Source organism: Ascaphus truei, chromosome 2 (assembly GCF_040206685.1).
Source record: "Ascaphus truei isolate aAscTru1 chromosome 2, aAscTru1.hap1, whole genome shotgun sequence".
NCBI classification, from domain to species: Eukaryota; Metazoa; Chordata; class Amphibia; order Anura; family Ascaphidae; genus Ascaphus; species Ascaphus truei.
In genome coordinates this window covers 229,127,855-229,150,314 of record NC_134484.1, presented here as the reverse complement: position 1 = coordinate 229,150,314, position 22,460 = coordinate 229,127,855, and the positions used below count along the sequence as shown (strand labels likewise).

At 42.1% G+C, this 22,460-nt stretch overlaps 1 protein-coding gene across 1 annotated transcript in view; it reads left to right on the top strand.

Annotated features, from left to right (window-relative positions):
- SLC6A3 (solute carrier family 6 member 3) overlaps nucleotides 1-22,460 on the top strand; it is a 71,856-nt gene that overhangs the window by 9,731 nt on the left and 39,665 nt on the right. Inside the window, exons 4-5 of the mRNA XM_075588567.1 lie at nucleotides 13,620-13,758; nucleotides 20,320-20,454. Coding sequence (XP_075444682.1) covers nucleotides 13,620-13,758; nucleotides 20,320-20,454 — 274 coding nt within the window. The remainder of the gene's footprint in view (nucleotides 1-13,619; nucleotides 13,759-20,319; nucleotides 20,455-22,460) is intronic.

Below are 22,460 nucleotides of genomic sequence, written 5' to 3'. Positions count from 1 at the left end.
CTCTCTGCTGCCCCCCCCTGCTCTGATGGTCAAAAGCAGAACAGCCACAAAAAAAAAGGAACATTTTACAGCATGCAGGGCAGCCGGGACAGAGACTAAAAAACCGGGACAGAGGTTAAAAAAACGGGACTGTCCCGGCTAAACCGGGACACCTGGTCACCCTAATCTTAGGGTGTCATTCATTTAGCCAGATTTACCGTTCGGGTGGCCGCGAGCCTGTGTGGTCCCTTGACTGCGCCAAATCCGGACTGGAAGGATTAACGTTGCGGGAGGTCCCATTGGAAAGAATGGATCCCCCACAGTGCCGTAGCAGTAGCAACCTTCCCCAGCAGCATTTCACCCACGGTCACACGAACGGGAAGGCTGGCTGCATCTGTAGTATAGGTGAAGGAACCGGTGCTTCAAAGGTTAATTGTATCCATATAATGTTATAAACACTCCGCAATTGGACTCCATATAGAGTGTAAGAAATATCAGCATCCCATGGGGAACTAGTACCTAGTGCTGCCAATGGCCCAAGCACAATAACAAGAGAACAATATATGTCCCCAAAATGACTTATGAATAATAAACAGGGCTGAAGTAACTCACAGTGGGTATCCATATGTTCTGTGTGTCCATGGAGTCCATACCGCAGGTCAAATGGCGTGCAGAATCTGCCAGAGCGAAGGTAGGCGAACACCTGTAGTCTGAAGCGGCCTACTTGGACTACATTGGATAAACCCCATTGTATGTTTTATAGTAAAAAGTACAGTATGTTCAAATATGATTTAATGTGGTTTTCTTATGTAGCATATCTTCATGTATAGTGGGCAGGTAGATACATGACTGAAGATTCATGGCGTAAGTATTTTTCAGTCTTTTGATTGTAGTTCTTTTTTACATTTATTCATGAATTATATTGCTCTTTGACATGTTACATTAGTATATCTCAATCCTTAACTGAAGAGATTTAACAAGTTTTACATTCCCCATGAAAAGCAGTTTGACTCACAATTAATACGCGTTTTATTTCTATATGTCCTTACTTATTTTAACTTTAATTGCAACCAATATAATGTTGGATAAACACACAATTAGATGGAAAAAACAAAGATATTCTTCCGGCTGTAAAATTAGGGCAATGCTGGTTTATTTTTTGATGGATATATTTGGTGGTAATGTGTGCAAACTTTTTGCCTCATCTTTGAAGCCGAGAGACTTTATAGATAAGAGATATAGAAACTAGAAATGTTTGCTTGATGTAAAGGTACTTTGTGTCAAACTCCTATCTAGACTTTAGTAGCAATCACTCTACAAATTGGCTCAATAACATACCATATGGGCAATTTTTGCGGGTGAAACGAAATTGTTCAGAACCTAAGGATTTCAATGAACAATCTAACATTTTACGACAGCGCTTTATAGAGAAAGGTTATGATAAAGATCTAATACAGAAATCCTTTATCAAAAGTGAAAATAGACCCAGAAACACATTACTAGCACCGCAAAGAAAAGTGAGATCCGATAGTAATGACACAACACCTATGTTTATAACAGACTTTTGTAAACAGGAATCCAAAATTAGACACTTGGTGAATAAACATTGGGAGGTCTTACAAATGGATCCCATTTTAGGTAAAAAACTTAAGGACAAACCAAAGGTTATTTTTAGGAAGGCACAAAATGTGAAAAATATTTTGGCCCCTAGTTTTTTAAAGGGATCAAATGTTTTAAAGCAAACACACTTTTTGACTAAACCTTTGGGTAATTTCAAATGTGGGAAATGCGTAATGTGCCAATACATGTCCACTGAGAAGGTCTTTGTGAATCAACAAACAGGGTCAGAATATAAAATTAAAGATTTTATTACATGCCAAACAAATTTTATAGTTTCCATTATCACATGTCCATGCAACAAATGTTACGTTGGGAAAACTATAAGACCACTTAAAGTGCGAATTGGCGAACATGTTAACGGTATTAGAAACGCCAAACGTAATGTGGAAAATGGCAAAAAAGTACACAATTTGTCCCTGCACTTCTTACATTACCACAATGGGTCACCTGAAGGTCTAAGGTTTAGAGGTTTAGAGATAGTCCAAAAAGACATTAGAAAAGGGAATAGAGATCTAAAGTTACTCCAACGCGAACAATTTTGGATATACACACTTAAAAGTAAAATGCCTGATGGTCTGAATGAAATGATAGAGTTAAATCCCTTCCTGAGATAGCTATATGGATTCTAATTTTACAACAAGTAACATATGGGTTTTAAATTGAACAGTTTTTAATTCTAGTTGGTACTTTTTTTATTTTTATTTCTAATAGGTGAAAGAGGATATAGATATTTTATATATAAACTGTAAAATAAAACTTCTAAAGTGATCTGCAACTAGATTAAGTTTTATTAGAGTAGGCAATTCCAATATGCTGACTAGCAGGCGAATGATCTAAGGATCTAATTACAAGTTAGGGAGTATTTTAAGGAACTTTTACAGTAATTTGAAAGTATGTTTTAGGGGGAAAGGTTTTAAATTTAATGTATAAGAGAATAGTGAATTGTTTTTATGTATGTCATGTTGAGAGTATTTGTCTAATCACAGGATCATTAATTATTCATTGTAACAAGTATGCACAAGTGTAAGAGATTTAGCACGATTAGGGGAGTGGTGGCCTATATAAGGCAGCCCCCTGAGATGTATACTACCTCCTGACGAAGCGCAAGATCGCGCGAAACGCGTTGAGGGGTTGCATAGAATATAGGGTACACACTCGGTCTTGGAGAGTGGTACCTGTAGCCTACAGGGGTTCATTTCTAATATCCAGCCAGAGCCAGCACTTCCTGAATAGCGATCTCGCAAGAGAGCCCAGCATTGGACTTCCACTTCCGGGTTGTAGCAGGGCAGCGACTCGCAGTAGGGCACTGCCGAGGGAGGCAGTGTTAGTGAGGACAGGCTTGGGAACCCCATGGGCGATGCAGCTTTACTGATTGTAAGTTTTTAAATGTTATTTTACCCATTAAAGTGATTTTGTCTAACACCACCATTTTTCTTTCTGCGCTCCAACTTTTTTGTTACTTTGTGTCAAACACAAGAGCCAATTGTAGGTATTTCACCAAGAGCAATTAGCTAACACCTATAGATTTCTGCTAGACAAAAGACACACGTTTTAGCTGCTGAGGTTTCTGGGAGTACTGTACAGTAACTGCACACAATTTGCCAAGTCTTCAACTGCAAACCTTATCTCTATTAATGAAGGATTGATTTGAGGGCAATATTAAAAATGCTTGATCTTCTTTTCCATGTGACTGAATGAACAACAGGACTTGCAGTAAAGGAGCAATCCAAGCCGTTCTTTTCTTCTTCATCTTTTAATACAGGTTTGAAGCAGGGGGTCTTCTGGGCTAAACCCCATTAATTTCTGCTTTGGGGACCCCCTGTTTCCAGAGATATTTAACTCGGAACGGGGTGCCGGTATCTCTGCAGATTTCATCTTCCTCGTCACACGGACCAATAGGAAGCCGCACCTGTTGATGTCGCAGCTTCATTTTGGCCCGCAGGGCTTGGGAGCTTTGAAAAGCAGCCATATAGTGAACCCTGGAGCGGCTACAGGCACCCACTTCAGAGGTAAGTCCCTCCAGTGGCAGGGGGTCCCCACAGCTGAAAGAAATGGGATTCAGATCTGGTGACCTCGTGCTTCATACCTGTATTAAAAAAAAAAATGATAAAGAAAAAATTGGATTGCCTCTTTAATTTATGATACCTTACTTATCAACTGCTTTTTGCATCCCCCTGTTTTAGTTTGTTTTCTCCACCTGCATGTTTGTAGGAATGGAGAGCATCAATGTTATATCAAAACTACTGTAGTTACTTTAGACATCTGGCCTTTTATTCCCAGAAAGATGTGCTTTTGTTGTGCTAATTTTTTACTGCAACAGATGTTACCAATGTCAGGAGGTTTTGATGTGTGGCTGCCGCTTGTTTACCATTATGTCGGATTTAGAGAGGTGGAGAAGTTCTTTTGAGCTACTAATGTTTTTTTTTGCTGGAAGCTGTTTGGCTTTGATAGCTGCTAAATATGTTAGCTTTGTGACCATATCTTTGAAAAAAAGACGGTGAAGATTACACACGAGAAGTAAAACAGAGAGCAAACAAATGTGTAGCAACAGAGGATAATATAACAAAGGCAATGGGGCCATGTGCAAAAGTCCTTACTAACAGGTGCCAGAAACATTCTGAGCACCAAAGTTGAGCGCATTTCAGCTATGGCAGTGCATAAATGAAATACCTCCTAATAAATGAAGCTGTACCAATGAGCTGCAGGAAAAGGGTCCTGACTGCCATGGCATCACGTCCATAACGCAATAGGCTAGGAGTTCACTGTGTCTGCAGTTACAATCTCCAAGGTGCAGGAAAAGTTAGGAATCAACTCCCAATATTACTTGGCCAAAGCCAATTATAATGTGTCTTCTGTATCTGGAAGATGTCTTATGGAATAGACTGCTTTGTAAATGTGGACCTCCAGGCAGGAGACAATGCCACACTTCAGCATCACTGATCTCAATCTTCTCTGGGATATGGTTGTTATTTTAATGTGGACCTTTTTCCTAAAAGCAATTGTTTTCTACTTCCTTTTGCACTACTATATATTTCAGCTGCAGATTCTCCAAACAGTGATTGCTATGTTCTTTAATATTGTCTTACATTCTGAGAGAGGATGAAGCAGATCATCTCATGCACTTCAGACAGTAATGGGATTGTAGATCCATTTAGTGCTTTATTTGATCTCCTACTGAATCTGCACTGGAATTGATGGACCATAAATGGGATCAAATAATGTAAAGTCCTCCATCCACATTGTGAAACGTACGGTAGAAACAAATAATTTGATGGCAGAAAATAAACATTTGACCCCCTTTTTCTTACTGCTGTAAAACCTGTGGCCCTCTTAGATCCGTATCTAGGCATAGGGCTGGGAATTGAGTAGTGAGAATGCTTGTATATTAAGTACAGTACTTGGATATACCCGGTTGAAAAGACAATAATAAAATACCACAATATAGTAGCTTCCTGGATTAACATGAACACAACTACAGAAACTAACAAACAATAAAAATGTGTCCCTTGGAGGGTTTTGCCAAACTTTAAGGCTAGCCTATGGATTAGATTGCTCACCGGGGGCGTAACTACACTACTGCAAAACCCTGCAATGTGGGTGGGGGGGGGAGGGACTGAGTGCAGGGGGGGCCTGGCTGGCTGACACTGGCAGAGGTCAAGCCCAATCTCCTTGTCAGGCAGCCGGGACCTTTGTTTGCTGCGGGGCCTCTCACCAAGTACCACCCACCCTTACTGGTGTACCCGTGTCCCGGTCGGTGCCAGAAGTTGGGCCTCCCTAGAAATCTGGCCCAACTTCGGCATCCACCCGCGTGGCCCCAACTTCCCATTCACGTGGGACCCAATGCCTCGTCCCCGTCGCACATTGAGCACAAGGCAAGGTAAGAGGAGGGGGATTGTGTGTGAGAGGAATGGGGAAATGAGTGAGAGGAGGGGGAATTGAGTTAGAGAGGAGGGGAACAGTGTGAGAGAGAGAGAGAGAGTTAGAGAGAGTGTTAGAGAGTAAAGGGAAATTGTGTTTGAAAGTTAGAGTGGAGGGGGCAGAGAGAGTTAGAGAGGTGGCGGGGAGAGTGAAAGAGTTAGAGAGTAAGTGGGAAGAGTGAGAGAGTTAGAGAAGTTGTTAGAGTGCGGTAGAGAGAAGGGTGGAAGAGTTAGAGAGAAGGGGAGAGAGTTAAAGAGAAGGAGAGAGAGAGTTAGGCTAAGTTCCCGCTAGCGCTGATCGGGCTGAGCTTGCGGAGGAGACTTACATATATAGATATATGTAAGTCCCCACTCGCGCGGTGCGCGTGGCGCTCGTGCGCGTGCACACACGCTCAGCCATGATCGGCGCTTAGATAAACAAACAAATCTATACTTATCCGTGCGCTCAACTACCCGCAATGCCCCGCGCCCGCGCACAAGCAGGACACCTGGCGCTCGTGCTTGGAGCGCTCTCCAAGCATGAGCACGCTCAGCGCCAGCAGGTACTTAGCCTTTGATAGAAGAGGGAGAGTTAGAGAGAAGGGGGAGAGTTAGAGAGGAGGGGGAGAGTTAGAGAGGAGGTGAGAGAGTGCTGAGGGGGCCTGTAAAAAATGTTTGAAATGAGGCCCAAAGATTGTAGTTACACCACTGTTGCTCACTTTAGGATAGGGCTATTTACTATTTATCTATATATTTATATGTATCATAAAACAAAACAAAAGATAGAAAATTAATGCAATTCATGTTTGTTATCTCCAGTACTGAGAACATGCTGGTAATGCCGTAAGCTGCAGAATAATAGGTGCACTTCACAGCACTCTGTGCAAATAAAGCAGAGATAGGGAAAAAGTTTATGTGTTTAGTCCATGGAGAGCAGGGTAGCCAATACCCCCCAAATAACAAAGAAATATGTGTGCATGTTATCCAGCACACACAAAAAAAGGAAATGTACACATAGGGCCATACAAGGTAAAAAAAAATAGTAGCGGGTTGGTACAAAACACATTAAAACAGATGGTTGAACATACCCCAATATAACAAGAGAAGCTGCACACCACAATAAACAAATAAGATACTTGCAAAGACCGGTGCTCCCCCTCAGGGATATCTGCCTAGAAGATCCAGCAATGAGGAAAGTAGAATGATCCAGGGCAACTTTGGATTTCTTTAGAAAAATGTATTCAGCACAAAAACACAATGTTTCATCCCTCCTAGGGGACTTTATCAAGTGACTGACTTGAACATACATCCAAACCATCCACAATGCATGAATGCAAAATAAGTGCGTAAGGCATCCAATTCTTATTGGGGTGTGAAGCAAAGTACTCATAGTTACAGAAGAAACAAGGTATTAGCAATGTGGGTTTGGGTCAAGGTAGTTGTAGTGTAGACTGGAGTCTTTATGCTGCTGGTGCCCAAAGATTGCAGTGTGTTAGCAGGATGCAAGCAATATCCAAACCTTAATCTAATAGGTAGCATGGTGGGCACTTACTGTAAGTGACAATGTGCCAGTACCACTTAATGCACCTGTATAAAAAGAATCATTAGTCTCTGTGTTGAGCACAATGTTCAAAACCCCAGAAAAAAATGGACTGAACGAGTCTTTATTCTGTTATAGTGAGTCACTGTCAATGTACTTACAAGGTCATTGTGGAACTGCCAGTTGTGTTTATTTGGTATATAAACCAGTTCATTTAAGTTCTTTGGAATTCCCTATAAGGAATGAATATTCCTGTCATATTGTCATACATTAGTGAAGAGAAGGGAAGCAGGCACACAGACGTGTAATGTGCCACATTCAATTCTTTGCATAAGTCCATGTGCCTGCTTCCCTTCTCCTCACTGATATACCCTGGGATACCTGGGCCTCCCTGGACCCAGTGCACCGGCAGATAACTACCCCCCCTGCAGCACCATATTATTGTGTGCATGTACCCTCCTCTATTACTATATTGTCATACATTAAGCAGCTGTGCGTAGCTACCATACAGCACCTTTGTATCCTTATTAAAGACAACAGGAGAAGCTTTTGTATATATTCTTTTTTTTAAGATATGAAAAAAAAAGGAAATAAATGCCGTATGAAACAATTCATAAGGATTTATAAGCAGATAAAAAATTAGTTTTATACCATATTTCTGTTTCAACTAAAGTAGCAATCCCCCAAGATCAGATTTGTTTTCTAGTTATGCTAGGGGTGCCCAATGCTACATCCAATTGACAAAACATATATGGTAATAAGTATAAAGTTTAAATACTTCAATGATAATAATAATAATAATTACTTGGTTATTTAGTTAAACCCCCAGAGCTCACTCCTCCTCCTCACCTTTTTAACTTGGGAGGTCTTTTCACTTTGCTGCAAGAACAGGATTTACTATGGTTCTTTCCCCTCATGCAGAGGTAAAAGGAAGTGTTCACAGTGTAGTGTAGGACCTGCATTAGTTTTGGTTATACCTTGACGTTTGGTACAGTATGCAGGCTTACGACGCTTTGGCCAAAGGGTTTAACTAAATAACCAAGTTATTATTATTATTATTGAAGTATTTAAACTTTATTCTTCTTACCATATATGTTTTGTCAATTGGATGTAGCATTGGGCACCCCTGTCTTTTGTTGTATACATTTGCCACGCTCAGTAGCACTCCTTTTTGACATAAATATATATTCATGATGCGGTGGGTGTAGGAGTTTGAGCTAGCTGGGAATGTGTGTTAATCAATGTCTGATTGGTAATAGTTGCTTGGAGGCTGGTGGCACCTCCACCCCAGAGCTCACTCCTCCTCACCTTTTTAACTTGGGAGGTCTTTTCATTTGCTGCAAGAACAGGACCTATGATGGTAAAAGGAAGGGTTCACAGTGTAGTGTAGGACCTGCATTTTTGGTTATACCTTGACGTTTGGTATGCAGGCTTACGACGCTTTGGCCAAAGGGTTTAACTAAATAACCAAGTAATTATTATTATTATTATTATTATTATTGAAGTATTTAAACTTTATACTTATTACCAAATATGTTTTGTCAATTGGATGGAGCATTGGGCACCCCTGTCTTCTGTTGTATACATTTGCCACGCTCAGTAGCACTCTTTTTTGGCATAAATATATATTCATTATGTGGTGGGTGTAGGAGTTTGAGCTGGCTGGGAATGTGTTCTAGTTATGTTAACCAGAGTTGAGATGATGTTAGGGGAAGGGTGGGACTTTTCCTTAGTGGTGAGTTAGAAACGGGACATTTACAGCCCCAGTAACTCCATTGTATTGGCCAAGCAATAGAAAGCAGCGGTATCGTGTCCTTTGCAGACTTTCCAGCCATATTTTTTCTCCCTAATAACAATGAAACACTGGCGGAGACACATTAAGTATCTGGGGATGCAAATAATTCTTCTAAAATTGAAAACAAATTTTACGAAAAACTCGTTTCATAGATTATGAAACATTTTCTTTGATATCACTAGCTTTGAAATATGAATGTTGAAAAGAAATTGAAAAAAAATCTGGTTTATTTGTGGATTTTTTCCAAGCAAATCCCCTTTATCTCTATGCCCATTACAGCCTCTAAAATACATTCATCATTTCTGTAATTGGTTTACCTATTTTTTTAATAAATAATATTAAGTATAGAATAATCACCAGGGGCATAGCCGGGACTGTGACTGAGGTAGGGCATTTTGGGTTGGTGGTGGGAACACCACCGGAAAGAACTAGAGCCCCAGAGGTGACCCTGCATTGCACCAACACAGTCTGGTTATATTCTGTGCCAGGGTGTATACTCTGGGTCAGTGTCTAGTGCAGTCAGGTTATACTCTGGGTCAGTGTATAGTGCAGTCAGGTTATACTCTGGGTCAGTGTCTAGTGCAGTCAGGTTACACTCTGGGTCAGTGTATAGTGCAGTCAGGTTACACTCTGGGTCAGTGTATAGTGAAGTCAGGTTATACTCTGGGTCAGTGTCTAGTGCAGTCAGGTTATACTCTGGGTCAGTGTATAGTGCAGTCAGGTTACACTCTGGGTCAGTGTATAGTGCAGTCAGGTTATACTCTGGGTCAGTGTCTAGTGCAGTCAGGTTATACTCTGGGTCAGTGTCTAGTGCAGTCAGGTTATACTCTGGGTCAGTGTATAGTGCAGTCAGGTTACACTCTGGGTCAGTGTCTAGTGCAGTCAGGTTATACTCTGGGTCAGTGTATAGTGCAGTCAGGTTATACTCTGGGTCAGTGTATAGTGCAGTCAGGTTATACTCTGGGTCAGTGTCTAGTGCAGTCAGATTACACTCTGGGTCAGTGTCTAGTGCAGTCAGATTACACTCTGGGTCAGTGTCTAGTGCAGTCAGGTTATACTCTGGGTCAGTGTCTAGTGCAGTCAGGTTACACTCTGGGTCAGTGTATAGTGCAGTCAGGTTACACTCTGGGTCAGTGTATAGTGCAGTCAGGTTATACTCTGGGTCAGTGTATAGTGCAGTCAGGTTATACTCTGGGTCAGTGTATAGTGCAGTCAGGTTATACTCTGGGTCAGTGTCTAGTGCAGTCAGGTTACACTCTGGGTCAGTGTATAGTGCAGTCAGGTTACACTCTGGGTCAGTGTATAGTGCAGTCAGGTTACACTCTGGGTCAGTGTATAGTGCAGTCAGGTTACACTCTGGGTCAGTGTATAGTGCAGTCAGGTTATACTCTGGGTCAGTGTCTAGTGCAGTCAGGTTACACTCTGGGTCAGTGTATAGTGCAGTCAGGTTACACTCTGGGTCAGTGTATAGTGCAGTCAGGTTATACTCTGGGTCAGTGTCTAGTGCAGTCAGGTTATACTCTGGGTCAGTGTATAGTGCAGTCAGGTTACACTCTGGGTCAGTGTCTAGTGCAGTCAGGTTATACTCTGGGTCAGTGTCTAGTGCAGTCAAGTTACACTCTGGGTCAGTGTATAGTGCAGTCAGGTTATACTCTGGGTCAGTGTCTAGTGCAGTCAGATTACACTCTGGGTCAGTGTCTAGTGCAGTCAGGTTATACTCTGGGTCAGTGTCTAGTGCAGTCAGGTTATACTCTGGGTCAGTGTATAGTGCAGTCAGGTTATACTCTGGGTCAGTGTCTAGTGCAGTCAGATTACACTCTGGGTCAGTGTATAGTGCAGTCAGGTTATACTCTGGGTCAGTGTATAGTGCAGTCAGGTTATACTCTGGGTCAGTGTATAGTGCAGTCAGGTTATACTCTGGGTCAGTGTCTAGTGCAGTCAGGTTACACTCTGGGTCAGTGTATAGTGCAGTCAGGTTATACTCTGGGTCAGTGTCTAGTGCAGTCAGATTACACTCTGGGTCAGTGTCTAGTGCAGTCAGGTTATACTCTGGGTCAGTGTATAGTGCAGTCAGGTTACACTCTGGGTCAGTGTATAGTGCAGTCAGGTTATACTCTGGGTCAGTGTATAGTGCAGTCAGGTTACACTCTGGGTCAGTGTATAGTGCAGTCAGGTTATACTCTGGGTCAGTGTATAGTGCAGTCAGGTTATACTCTGGGTCAGTGTATAGTGCAGTCAGGTTACACTCTGGGTCAGTGTCTAGTGCAGTCAGATTACACTCTGGGTCAGTGTCTAGTGCAGTCAGGTTATACTCTGGGTCAGTGTCTAGTGCAGTCAGGTTATACTCTGGGTCAGTGTATAGTGCAGTCAGGTTACACTCTGGGTCAGTGTATAGTGCAGTCAGGTTACACTCTGGGTCAGTGTATAGTGCAGTCAGGTTACACTCTGGGTCAGTGTATAGTGCAGTCAGGTTACACTCTGGGTCAGTGTATAGTGCAGTCAGGTTATACTCTGGGTCAGTGTCTAGTGCAGTCAGATTACACTCTGGGTCAGTGTCTAGTGCAGTCAGGTTACACTCTGGGTCAGTGTATAGTGCAGTCAGGTTACACTCTGGGTCAGTGTATAGTGCAGTCAGGTTACACTCTGGGTCAGTGTATAGTGCAGTCAAGTTACACTCTGGGTCAGTGTATAGTGCAGTCAGGTTATACTCTGGGTCAGTGTCTAGTGCAGTCAAGTTACACTCTGGGTCAGTGTATAGTGCAGTCAGGTTACACTCTGGGTCAGTGTATAGTGCAGTCAGGTTATACTCTGGGTCAGTGTATAGTGCAGTCAGGTTATACTCTGGGTCAGTGTCTAGTGCAGTCAGGTTATACTCTGGGTCAGTGTATAGTGCAGTCAGGTTACACTCTGGGTCAGTGTATAGTGCAGTCAGGTTACACTCTGGGTCAGTGTATAGTGCAGTCAGGTTATACTCTGGGTCAGTGTCTAGTGCAGTCAAGTTACACTCTGGGTCAGTGTATAGTGCAGTCAGGTTATACTCTGGGTCAGTGTCTAGTGCAGTCAAGTTACACTCTGGGTCAGTGTATAGTGCAGTCAGGTTATACTCTGGGTCAGTGTATAGTGCAGTCAGGTTACACTCTGGGTCAGTGTATAGTGCAGTCAGGTTATACTCTGGGTCAGTGTATAGTGCAGTCAGGTTACACTCTGGGTCAGTGTCTAGTGCAGTCAGGTTATACTCTGGGTCAGTGTATAGTGCAGTCAGGTTACACTCTGGGTCAGTGTCTAGTGCAGTCAGGTTATACTCTGGGTCAGTGTCTAGTGCAGTCAGGTTACACTCTGGGTCAGTGTCTAGTGCAGTCAGGTTACACTCTGGGTCAGTGTATAGTGCAGTCAGGTTACACTCTGGGTCAGTGTCTAGTGCAGTCAAGTTACACTCTGGGTCAGTGTATAGTGCAGTCAGGTTATACTCTGGGTCAGTGTCTAGTGCAGTCAAGTTACACTCTGGGTCAGTGTATAGTGCAGTCAGGTTATACTCTGGGTCAGTGTATAGTGCAGTCAGGTTATACTCTGGGTCAGTGTATAGTGCAGTCAGGTTACACTCTGGGTCAGTGTATAGTGCAGTCAGGTTATACTCTGGGTCAGTGTATAGTGCAGTCAGGTTATACTCTGGGTCAGTGTATAGTGCAGTCAGGTTATACTCTGGGTCAGTGTATAGTGCAGTCAGGTTACACTCTGGGTCAGTGTATAGTGCAGTCAGGTGTATAAACTGACACAGAGTATAACCTGACACAGACTACAAGTGGGGGGGGGGGGGTGGAAAGGGGATGAAACGTGGGAATGGGAAGAGGGGGTGACACATGGGGTGAGTGGAGAGGGGGCAACACATGTGGGACGAGAAAGGTGAGGTGACACGTGGGAGGAGGCGAGAAGGGGTGACACATGAGGTGCTAGAGAAGGGGTGATACATGGGGACAGGGCATGACATGGGGGACTGGATTGACGGGGGAACGGGTGACATGGGGGCAGTGACAGGAAGTAAAAGGGGGGAGTGGGTGACTGTGGGGAGCAGTGGGTGACAGAGGGGTCAGCCAACGGGTGCCAGCCGCTTGCTGCTGTACGTTGGTGTTACAGCTGCTCTGTTAAAATCCAAAACCCACCAACCCCCTGTGCCCTATCTTTTCACTTACCCTTCCATATTGATTGTAAGCTAAATCGGGCAGTGGCCTCTTTACCTACTGCAACAATGTATGTTAATGTTTGTTATTTTATTATCTTTCGTCCTCCTACCCTGTTGTACAGCGCTGCGGAATATGTTGGCACATTATAAATAATAATATTGTTATAAATGTTTCTAACACAAGCTGTGCACAGTGATGTCACTGCCAATCTCTGAAGTCACTCTTTGCTTTTCTTAAAATGTGTAAAATGTGCATATTTTGCATAATAATAGATTATTCCGGTAGATTAAATGTATGGTGTCATACTGTAAGTCATATCATGCAGTGCTGTCATTAATGATGTCATGCAGAGCAAAATGGGTGGTGAGTTATTGGTTCAACCATGAGCCATAAGTAAATTTCCTGTCTTTTGATCATTTGATTTTTTAACTATAATGTTCATTTAACAAAAATGTTGTATACTACATAAAATATAGCACTGCAAATATTGAAGAAGGAAAAAACCATTAAAAATAAAATATATTTAATGTTGTCACCTAATTGGAGAGAGAGTCAAATGTTAACAGTGGTGACTTTCTATCTATGCATCTGCTTCATTTCCCTTTCTCAAGGCGAGGTGTCCTGCATCTTCATGAAAGTCGAGGGATCCATGACTTAGGAATGCCCCGTTGGAAGCTGATGTCCTGTCTTATTGTAGTGATAGTGCTACTTTATTTCAGCTTGTGGAAGGGAGTGAAGACTTCTGGAAAGGTGAGATTGACTGTTACATTAAAGAAGAATGATTGCCATTATTAGCTGCTTTATTGCCAGTGGTGTGCAATATGTTGTATATGTAGCACTCGTGCTCCCAAGCCCAGAGGAGGAATAACATTTAGCCTACCTGTGTGATAATAATCAAGTCCGAGCGGCCTATTCTAGTAGCCTCGATGAGTTTGCTGCTATCTCGCAAGGTTTGACATGTTCTCGCCGAACGGTTTGTTAGCTGAGTTGTCACGGTATTCAGAAAGAATCTGAACACCTCTCAAACCATGTGACGGGCAAATGCCAATAACGTACGAGACAGCAGTGATGAGATCTCAGCCTCAGTCAAAGTTCTGCCCCGTATAATCTGGCTGCAGAGCTGTACAGAGGGAGCTCCTCTCCCTGCACATATCTCGCAAACGATCTCTGTGTTTTTATTAAAATTGTAATACTACTGTACGTGAGCAGGGGGTCTTCGGAGCAGACCCTCATTGATTTCAGGTCCGGGGACCCCCTGCTCCCCAAGATACTAGCCCAGATATGGGGTGCCAGTATCTTCTATGCATTTAAATGTCCCAGTCACGTGATGCGGGACATTTAAACATTGCATGGGGATACCGGCACCCTATAACGGGGCCTGAATCTCGGGAAGAAGGTGGTCCCTGGACCTAAAATCAAAGCAGTTCTGCTCCAGAGACCCCCTACTCATGCACACTAGTATCCAAATTAAAATAAAAACAGCTTCATTACCTTAACGGCTATCTGCTAAAGCAATGAAAAGGTTCAACTTGAATAGCCTGTTTATTGGGGGCAGAAGGGGGAGGATGAAGGGGCTAGTAGCCCCAGGGTGGGTGGTTAGGCCTGTAGGCAAGGTTGTGGGAGGAGTTAACCCCTTCATTACCTTAGCAGTATTGATAACATGGGAAACAGTTTGTACATACTATGAAGACCTCATATACTGTATAGTGGCCTGGAAAGCTCATGTACAAAATGTTATCAATAGAGAATATTCATGTTGTTCTTTAAAGAAGCAATTCAAGCAGCTTAAATTATTTTTTAATATATGCAGCCTTTGATTACCTTTATTGAAAGCTAATTAGCTACGCTGCCGATTCTGTGATCGATCAGCAAAATCCTACGTCCCAGGGTTCACTAATTGGCTGCCTTTCAGTTTCAAATCAATCCTTCAGTCTGTGTAACTCAGCAGCTACAATGTATTCTTATATTACTAAAGTAACATGATCTATTGTTACAGTTTCCATCTTAAACTGCTGGGAATATTGGCAACACATTATTACAAACAGGAAAGTGTTACAAAAATGTTGCACTGCTGGGGAAGAGTGCTAAAACCTGCTATAGAAATCAAGGGATTATCAGTATATTAAAACTCATTAAAAATGGCATTAAGAGTTGAATAACAAAAAAAAAGTAGTAAATATTATCTATTATAGGCTAAAGCAGTAAAATTCCGGGCATTATTGAAAACCCTGCTCTCTGATTGGTTAAAATTCCGGCCATTATCCAATCAGTAATGCCCGGAATTTTAGCAGCTTGCAAAGTGCTGTTTTCAATGTGTTTATTTCCAGCCAATCAGCTTTCAGAACAGCTGAGAGAGCAGGGGATTGGTTAGAATGAAGTAACAGCTCTGAGACAGGGCAGGGGATTGGTCAGGAAGTATCAGCCACGGGTTGACTCCTCCCCCTCCCGAGCTGACTGAGATTTTCTGAGCAGTTTCAGTTTAATTGATGGGGGGGGGGGGAGAAAGAGTCTGCAAAGAAGTAAGTGGCTGTCAGCAGTTTCTTTGTGGAGGCAGTTTGTGTGTGTGTGTCAGTAGCAGTGTGTGTGTGCTGTTGTGTTGTATATCTGTGTAGAGGTGCTGTGTGTGTGTGTGTATAGAGCTCCAGTGTGTGTGTGTCACTGTCAGCAGCAGTGTTTATGGGTGTAGCATGTGTGTGTAGCAGCAGTTTGTGTGTGTGTGTGTGTGTGTGTGTGTGTGTAGAGGTGCTGTGTTGTGTGTAGAGGTGCTGTGTAAAGAGGTGCAGTGTTGTGTGTGTAGAGGTGCTGTGTTTTGTGTGTGTGTGTGTGTGGGAGGGTGTGTGTGTGTGTGTGTGTGTGGGGTGTGTGTAGAGGTGCTGTGTTGTGCTGTGTTGTGTGTAGAGGTGTGGGGGGGGGGGGGAGAGTGCAAAGTTTAGTAAGTGGCTGCATTTTTTATTGTGGCTGAGTGTGTGTGTTGTGCTATTGTATGTGTAGCAGCAGTTTGTGTCTGTGTATAGAGCCCCAGTGTGTGTGTGTGTCAGTGTCAGCAGCAGTGTTTATGGGTGTAGCATGTGTGTGTAGCAGCAGAGTTTGTGTGTGTAGAGCTGTTGTGTGTGTATAGGAGGTGCTGTGTTGTGTGTCTAGAGCTCCTGTGTGTGTGTGGTGTGCTTGTGTGTGTAGAGCTGCTGTGTGTGGTGTGCTGTTGTGTGTGTATGTGTATGTGTATGTGTGTGTGTGTGTAGCAGCAGTTTGTCTGTGTGTGTGAGTGTGTGTGTGTGTGTACACAGAGGGGGCGGCAATGTGTGGATATAGCTATCTGCAGTGTAAGAGTATATAGAGGTGGTTTCATGTATTTACCATTTTATTTTAATAAAAAATCTATTTAACTATACAAAAGTATCTATTATTTATGAAATAAGCCTACATTTAGCTTATAATAGTAATAATCCCCTCAGAACAGGGCATTACTGGCCAATAATGCCCTGTTCTTCTGGGATTATTACTTAAATACTACAGAACTAATTTATTAAACAAAACACACATGTAGGATATTACTTGGATTGCTCCTTTAAAATGTGCTGCTTCCCAGAAAAGCATCTACTTTTATCCTGCACTAATATGCTAACCATTGGTCAACAATATTGTAAAGGTGCATAACCTGAACTAAGAGACATCCAACCTATTTGTTTTACCTTGTGCAGTATTTAACAGACTACTTTGTAAGTTTCATCTCTATGGAACTGTTGTTTATGGACCAGCTGTCCTAAAGCAGTAACCCCTTTGCTGAAACCCATGTTTGTGAGCAGTTTTAATTAGGAGGCCTGTAGGAATGTGCCACTAGTTTAACTGGAGACAGTCCCACTCTAGAGGAATGGTATTATTTGGGATTGGACACTGGTCAGCTTTCTGCCTGTGATCCAAACAAGAGAACAGATTTACAGATCACTATTACTGACTGGCCGCCAACATCTTCTTGTTGGTGGTCACTTTAAGTTCCCAAACATTGAAGGTTAATGTCTCCTGAACCTGGCAGCTTAAGCCGCTATTATAGTTGTGGCGTGCGTGCGACCGAGCGCGTGATGTCACGCTGGCCTGTCGCTCGTGTGAAACATGCACTTAGGCTGGAGGCGATCAGGAGGCGATGGGGAGGCATAGCGGATGCGGATGCATAGCGGATGCGTCACCAGGCTGGTTCGCCCTCATTGGCTGAACCGCTCACGTGACGCAGCCGTCACGCTAATAAACCCCAAATCAATTTGTATTTTCAAAAATCGCTCGCACACTTGCTCTTCAGTCCTGCACTGGGAGTACACAGCAATACAAACAATGTAATAATAATAATAATAATAAAACAAACTGTACATTACTGCTTTACATATGCAATAAAACAAAAAGGAACCTTAAAATTGTCATGTAATTTAACACTTTGGATGCCCTTTAAATGTAGCTACTACAGTATGTCATGGGGTGTGGCAGTCCAGGGGCCCCAGGAGGTAGCAGCTACATCATAATATTTCTGCTTGCTAATCTCGGGAAGATTGCATGCTGCCCTCCTGTGGAGCACAGAACACAATCTGTATTGGAACGGAAGGCGGAGGTCTCCTCCCCTTCTGTTCTGCCATAAGTGAGGGAACGATCACATGACTTAGTCTGGCGCTCAAAGGGTTAAAGATGTAATGTATGATTCTGGGAAATAAGCGTTCCACACCCTCCCCATAAGTATAAGAAGGCTGTCGTGCATGTTGATGCTGCAGGAATTTGTACTAAGGCCCATATTTACTAAAGGGTCAAAGCTTTAGCCCATCTTAACTCCCAATCATTTGAATGGAAGCTACGGCATGCTAAAGCATTGGACCCTTTAGTAAATATGGGCCCAAGTTCTCCCCAAAAAATCCTAAATGCCCAGGACACTTCTAAAATGTGTATCCTGCTGTTTTAGAGTGATATGTCAGACATTTCTTGATCATGTTTTTTACATTTCACTGATGTACAGTACAGGCATACCCCGGTTTAAGTACACTCACTTTAAGTATACTCGCGAGTAAGGACATATCGCCCAATAGGCAAACGGCAGCTTGCGCATGCGCCTGTCAGCACGTCCTGAACAGCAATACCGGCTCCCTACCTGTACCAGAGCTGTGCGCAAGCGGGGAGACTATAGCGCCTGTTACAAAAGCCTTATTTACATCAGTTATGCACGTATATGATGATTGCAGTACAGTACATGCATCGATAAGTGGGAAAAAGGTAGTGCTTCACTTCAAGTACATTTTCGCTTTACATACATGCTCCGGTCCCATTGCGTACGTTAATGCGGGGTATGCCTGTATGTCTTTATTTATATAGCGCCATTAATGTGCACAGCGCTTCACAGCAGTAATACACATAACAATCATATAAATAACAAATAATACAAATAACACATTATGGGAAGAAGTGCTTAAGACATAAAGTAACATTTAGGAAAAGGAGTCCTTGCTCTGAAGAGCTTACAATCTAATTGGTTGGTAGGAAGAACATACAGAAAGTCGGAGGGTGTTCTGGTAAGTCCTCGTGTCAGTAAGGGGCCAAGCTTTATGTATGAGGAGTAAAGTATCAGCAGAGCTACTTATATGCTTCGTTAAGCAGGTTTGTCGGGATGGTGTATAGCGAGAAATTAGGGCTGAGATGTAAGGAGGAGCAGAAGCGTGTAAAGCTTTAAAAATGAGGAGTAAAATTGAGTGTGTGATATGGCAGGGGTGCGCAAACTGGTGGAGGCGCAAGATTTTTTTGGTGAGTGTGCGGTGCATACAGAGGCCCTGCGCTCTTTCCCAATGCATTTAAATTAAATGCCGGGGACAGCGCAAGGCCTCTGTACTCTATCCTACCTTGGCTCAGAAGACGCATTTCAGCGCCAAAACATTGAGACAGATTTAGGAAAGAGTACAGTGATTCTGGCAGCAGCGTTTAGGATAGATTGTAGGGGAGACAGGTGAGAGGCAGGAAGGACGGACAGCAGGAGGTTACAGTAATCGAGACGGGAGAGAATGAGGGCATGTGTCTGTGATCTCTGTTTTGCAGATATTTTTATGCCATCTCAAAAAAAGGAGAGAAATAATGTAGCCAGGGAATTTAATGCATCTTATTATATTATGTGCATCAAGTAACATTTCCTATATAGCCACCACCCAAATCTATACATCTTCATCACCAAACATTCTATGACGAATTTCATTTATCTCACTTTTTTTGTCCTTAAATAAGGAATCTGCTCTGCCCATTTTATGGATGTTTTTCCCCCAATTTTTTGTACATTATCTGAACTAGGGGTTCACCCAATGCTGAACCATTCCATAGTAGTTCAATCTCCGGGGACATATTGGTTGCTAAGATATTATTGGTTGAGTTCACGACCCCAGACAGGAATACTTATATTGTGTTTACTGTAGTCAGCCTTGCTCCATTGGCCAATAGAAGCTGTAGCTTTGTTAATGTTGTTGCTTTCTGTTGGTAACCTCAGCGGCCATGTGTCATTTTTTTTACTGGCTATGCAAAAAATGAAGCAAGGGATAGGTTTTACCATACTTTTTACAAAACCATAAGCTTCATTTTTGCATAGCCGGTATAACCAACCCCACACTGAGGAGACCCATTAAGGTCCAAACAGCTGTCTGTAGGTGGGATTACTGGCTATGCATCTTAACCCTGGCTGTGCTCAAAGCTGTGACCATGCAGCAAGCTTAAGCCTATAGGGAACCATGTTTATGGTTTTGAAGCAAAAGGTGGCACTGTGTGCTCATTTGCATGTCATTTCCCAGAATCCCTTGCTGCAGTGGAAGTGCTGTGTGCTGGGTGATAATGGTGAAAGGCGGGGTTGCAGACCTGTCTAAGACATGCAAATGAACATACAGTAATATTTCCATTTGCAATATACTTTGCTGTGGAGGGTTTTTGTCACTTTTTTTTACCCACCATAACTTAACTAAGTAGATATATATAAATATATATATATATATATATATATATATATATATATATATATATATATATATATATATATATATCTACTTAGTTAAGTTATGGTGGGTAAAAAAAAAGAGAAAAACCCTCCACAGCAAAGTGAATATATATATATATATATATATATATATATATATATATATATATATATATATATATATATATATATACACATACTGTATTGAGCAATAATTCATATGGTAACATGTACAATTTTAAGAGGGGGTGAAATGTTGGGCTCCCAACAAGTGATAATGCTTTTACATTGTCTATGGCATGTTCTTTTTCACACATATGTGATATGATTTTTTTCAGGTAGTGTGGATTACAGCCACTATGCCTTATGTGGTCCTAACAGCACTGCTCCTTCGTGGTGTCACTCTGCCTGGAGCAATGGATGGCATTAAAGCATATCTAAGTGTAGATTTTCTTCGGCTATGTGAGGCTTCGGTAAGCTTTTATGATTAACTCGACAATATTTTAGTATACATTACAGGTTTTTGGGAAACTCTAAAAGAAAGCTAAAACAGTTAAAGTGTCATTACCTCTTTTCACTATGTTGGAAGCAGGGGGTCTCCGGAGATGAACCGCATTAACTTTAGCTGTGGAGACCCCCTGCTTGCCGAGATACTTGCCTCTAAGGGGGCTGCTACCAGGCTGGGCACGGAAAATGTCTGTTAATGGCTCACGTGACATGGAACCTTTAAGCAGATATGAGATACCGGCAGCCCTTTCAAAGGTAAGTATCTCGGAGTGTTCCTGGAGCTGAAATGAATACAGCTCAGCTCCGGAATGCTCTGGCTTCCCAAACTTCTGGGGATTTTTTTTTTCTTTTAAAAGAAAAAGTCTGGTTTAAGCCTGTACACTTAAGCACTGGATTGACAAAAAGTTCTTAAGTGATATAATAATCAATAAATACTTAAGTGCTAAATAAAGTGATGCGTGATCTATATTAATATTAGCTATAATATTGCTAATAATCAGGTGAACAATAAGGAGAAAATGTAAATATATACTGGTCTAGGTATGATTTGACCGTATAATTTAATAAGTGATAATAATAATTATTAGAAGTGTATACTCCTCCACACGTAAACCCCGGAACCGAATATTTTTCAATATCCTCCACAAGCGATATCCACAGAAAACAGGGGAGTGGGGGATGTAGCACCATAGGAAAGAAAAAGCAACATAGGGCAATATTGCAGGATTCAGTGCTGTTCTTATGGCTTGAATCTATGAAGATTATACTCACAAACAGGGAATAAAGTAAAGCATATCCAAACGTGGGTAGACTTCACTTACTCCGCAGGACTCAAGGAGAAAAAGAAAGACCGCTATAGTGCAGATGTTCCTTAAAAATATATTTACTCGCATAAAACAGTACCCCCCTGAATTAAAGGCTTACATCAGGGATATATATCAAATAGAGACTGCGGTAGTATATAATGCAGGGATACCCTGCTCAATACATAGGAGAGGGAGAGAAACCAAAAAGTATACAAGGGGCGGTGCTCACAGGGAAAAGATAACAAAAGATAACAATAGACTAAGACAGAAAAGAATCCCTATAATGTGGCACAAAAGAAACACCCTAATTAAAACATAATTTTTATTGGATAACTTAAAATAAAAACTGTTCGGAGACCACAATGACAAAACAAACTGTAATAAAAACAATTAAAAGAACCGAAGAGGTTTGGGGCTGGGGTGCTAGTATTACACTGTTATATATATATATCTGTTACTAGACTTGGTGTAACACACAAATGGTGTGGGTATAGCTTATATAGGGTATCCTGAATAGACAAAGTGTAGTCTAAATAGTATAGGGTAAGGTATCAAAGGTTTGCCAATTATAGGTACAAATTGGCATATATAAATCCCCACCATAAGGCTGCGAATTGTTTTTATTACAGTTTGTTTTTTGTCATTGTGGTCTCCGAACAGTTTTTATTTTAAGTTATCCAATAAAAAATTATGTTTTAACTAGGGTGTTTCTTTTGTGCCACATTATAGGGATTCTTTTCTGTCTTAGTCTATTACATCAGGTAGTGAACAAAAGCATTGTACAAACAGTGAGAGAAGGAAACTGCCGTTATTTTCGTGTGTGTGGTGAGTCGGGTTCTCACTGCACTGTTGGACTCCGCCCCTCTGGTTGCGTCACTTCCGGTATCACGATAACGTGAAGACGCACAGATTGTGCGGATGACGCTTCCCCCAGCACTGGTCACTGGTCACATGCTCAGTCTCCTACTTTCAACCAGTGTCAGACTCAACGCGTTTCGCTAATATTTGTTTTGCCCGGAGTCAGTAACCCCCACCTACTTCTGCACTACTATATATACCCTGTCTGATCAATCACTAATTGAACAGACATGTATTGGAAGTGAAACCAGTGCCAGCAATCATACAGAACAAGTTAAAAAATATTAACAACAATAGCAGCACTATAC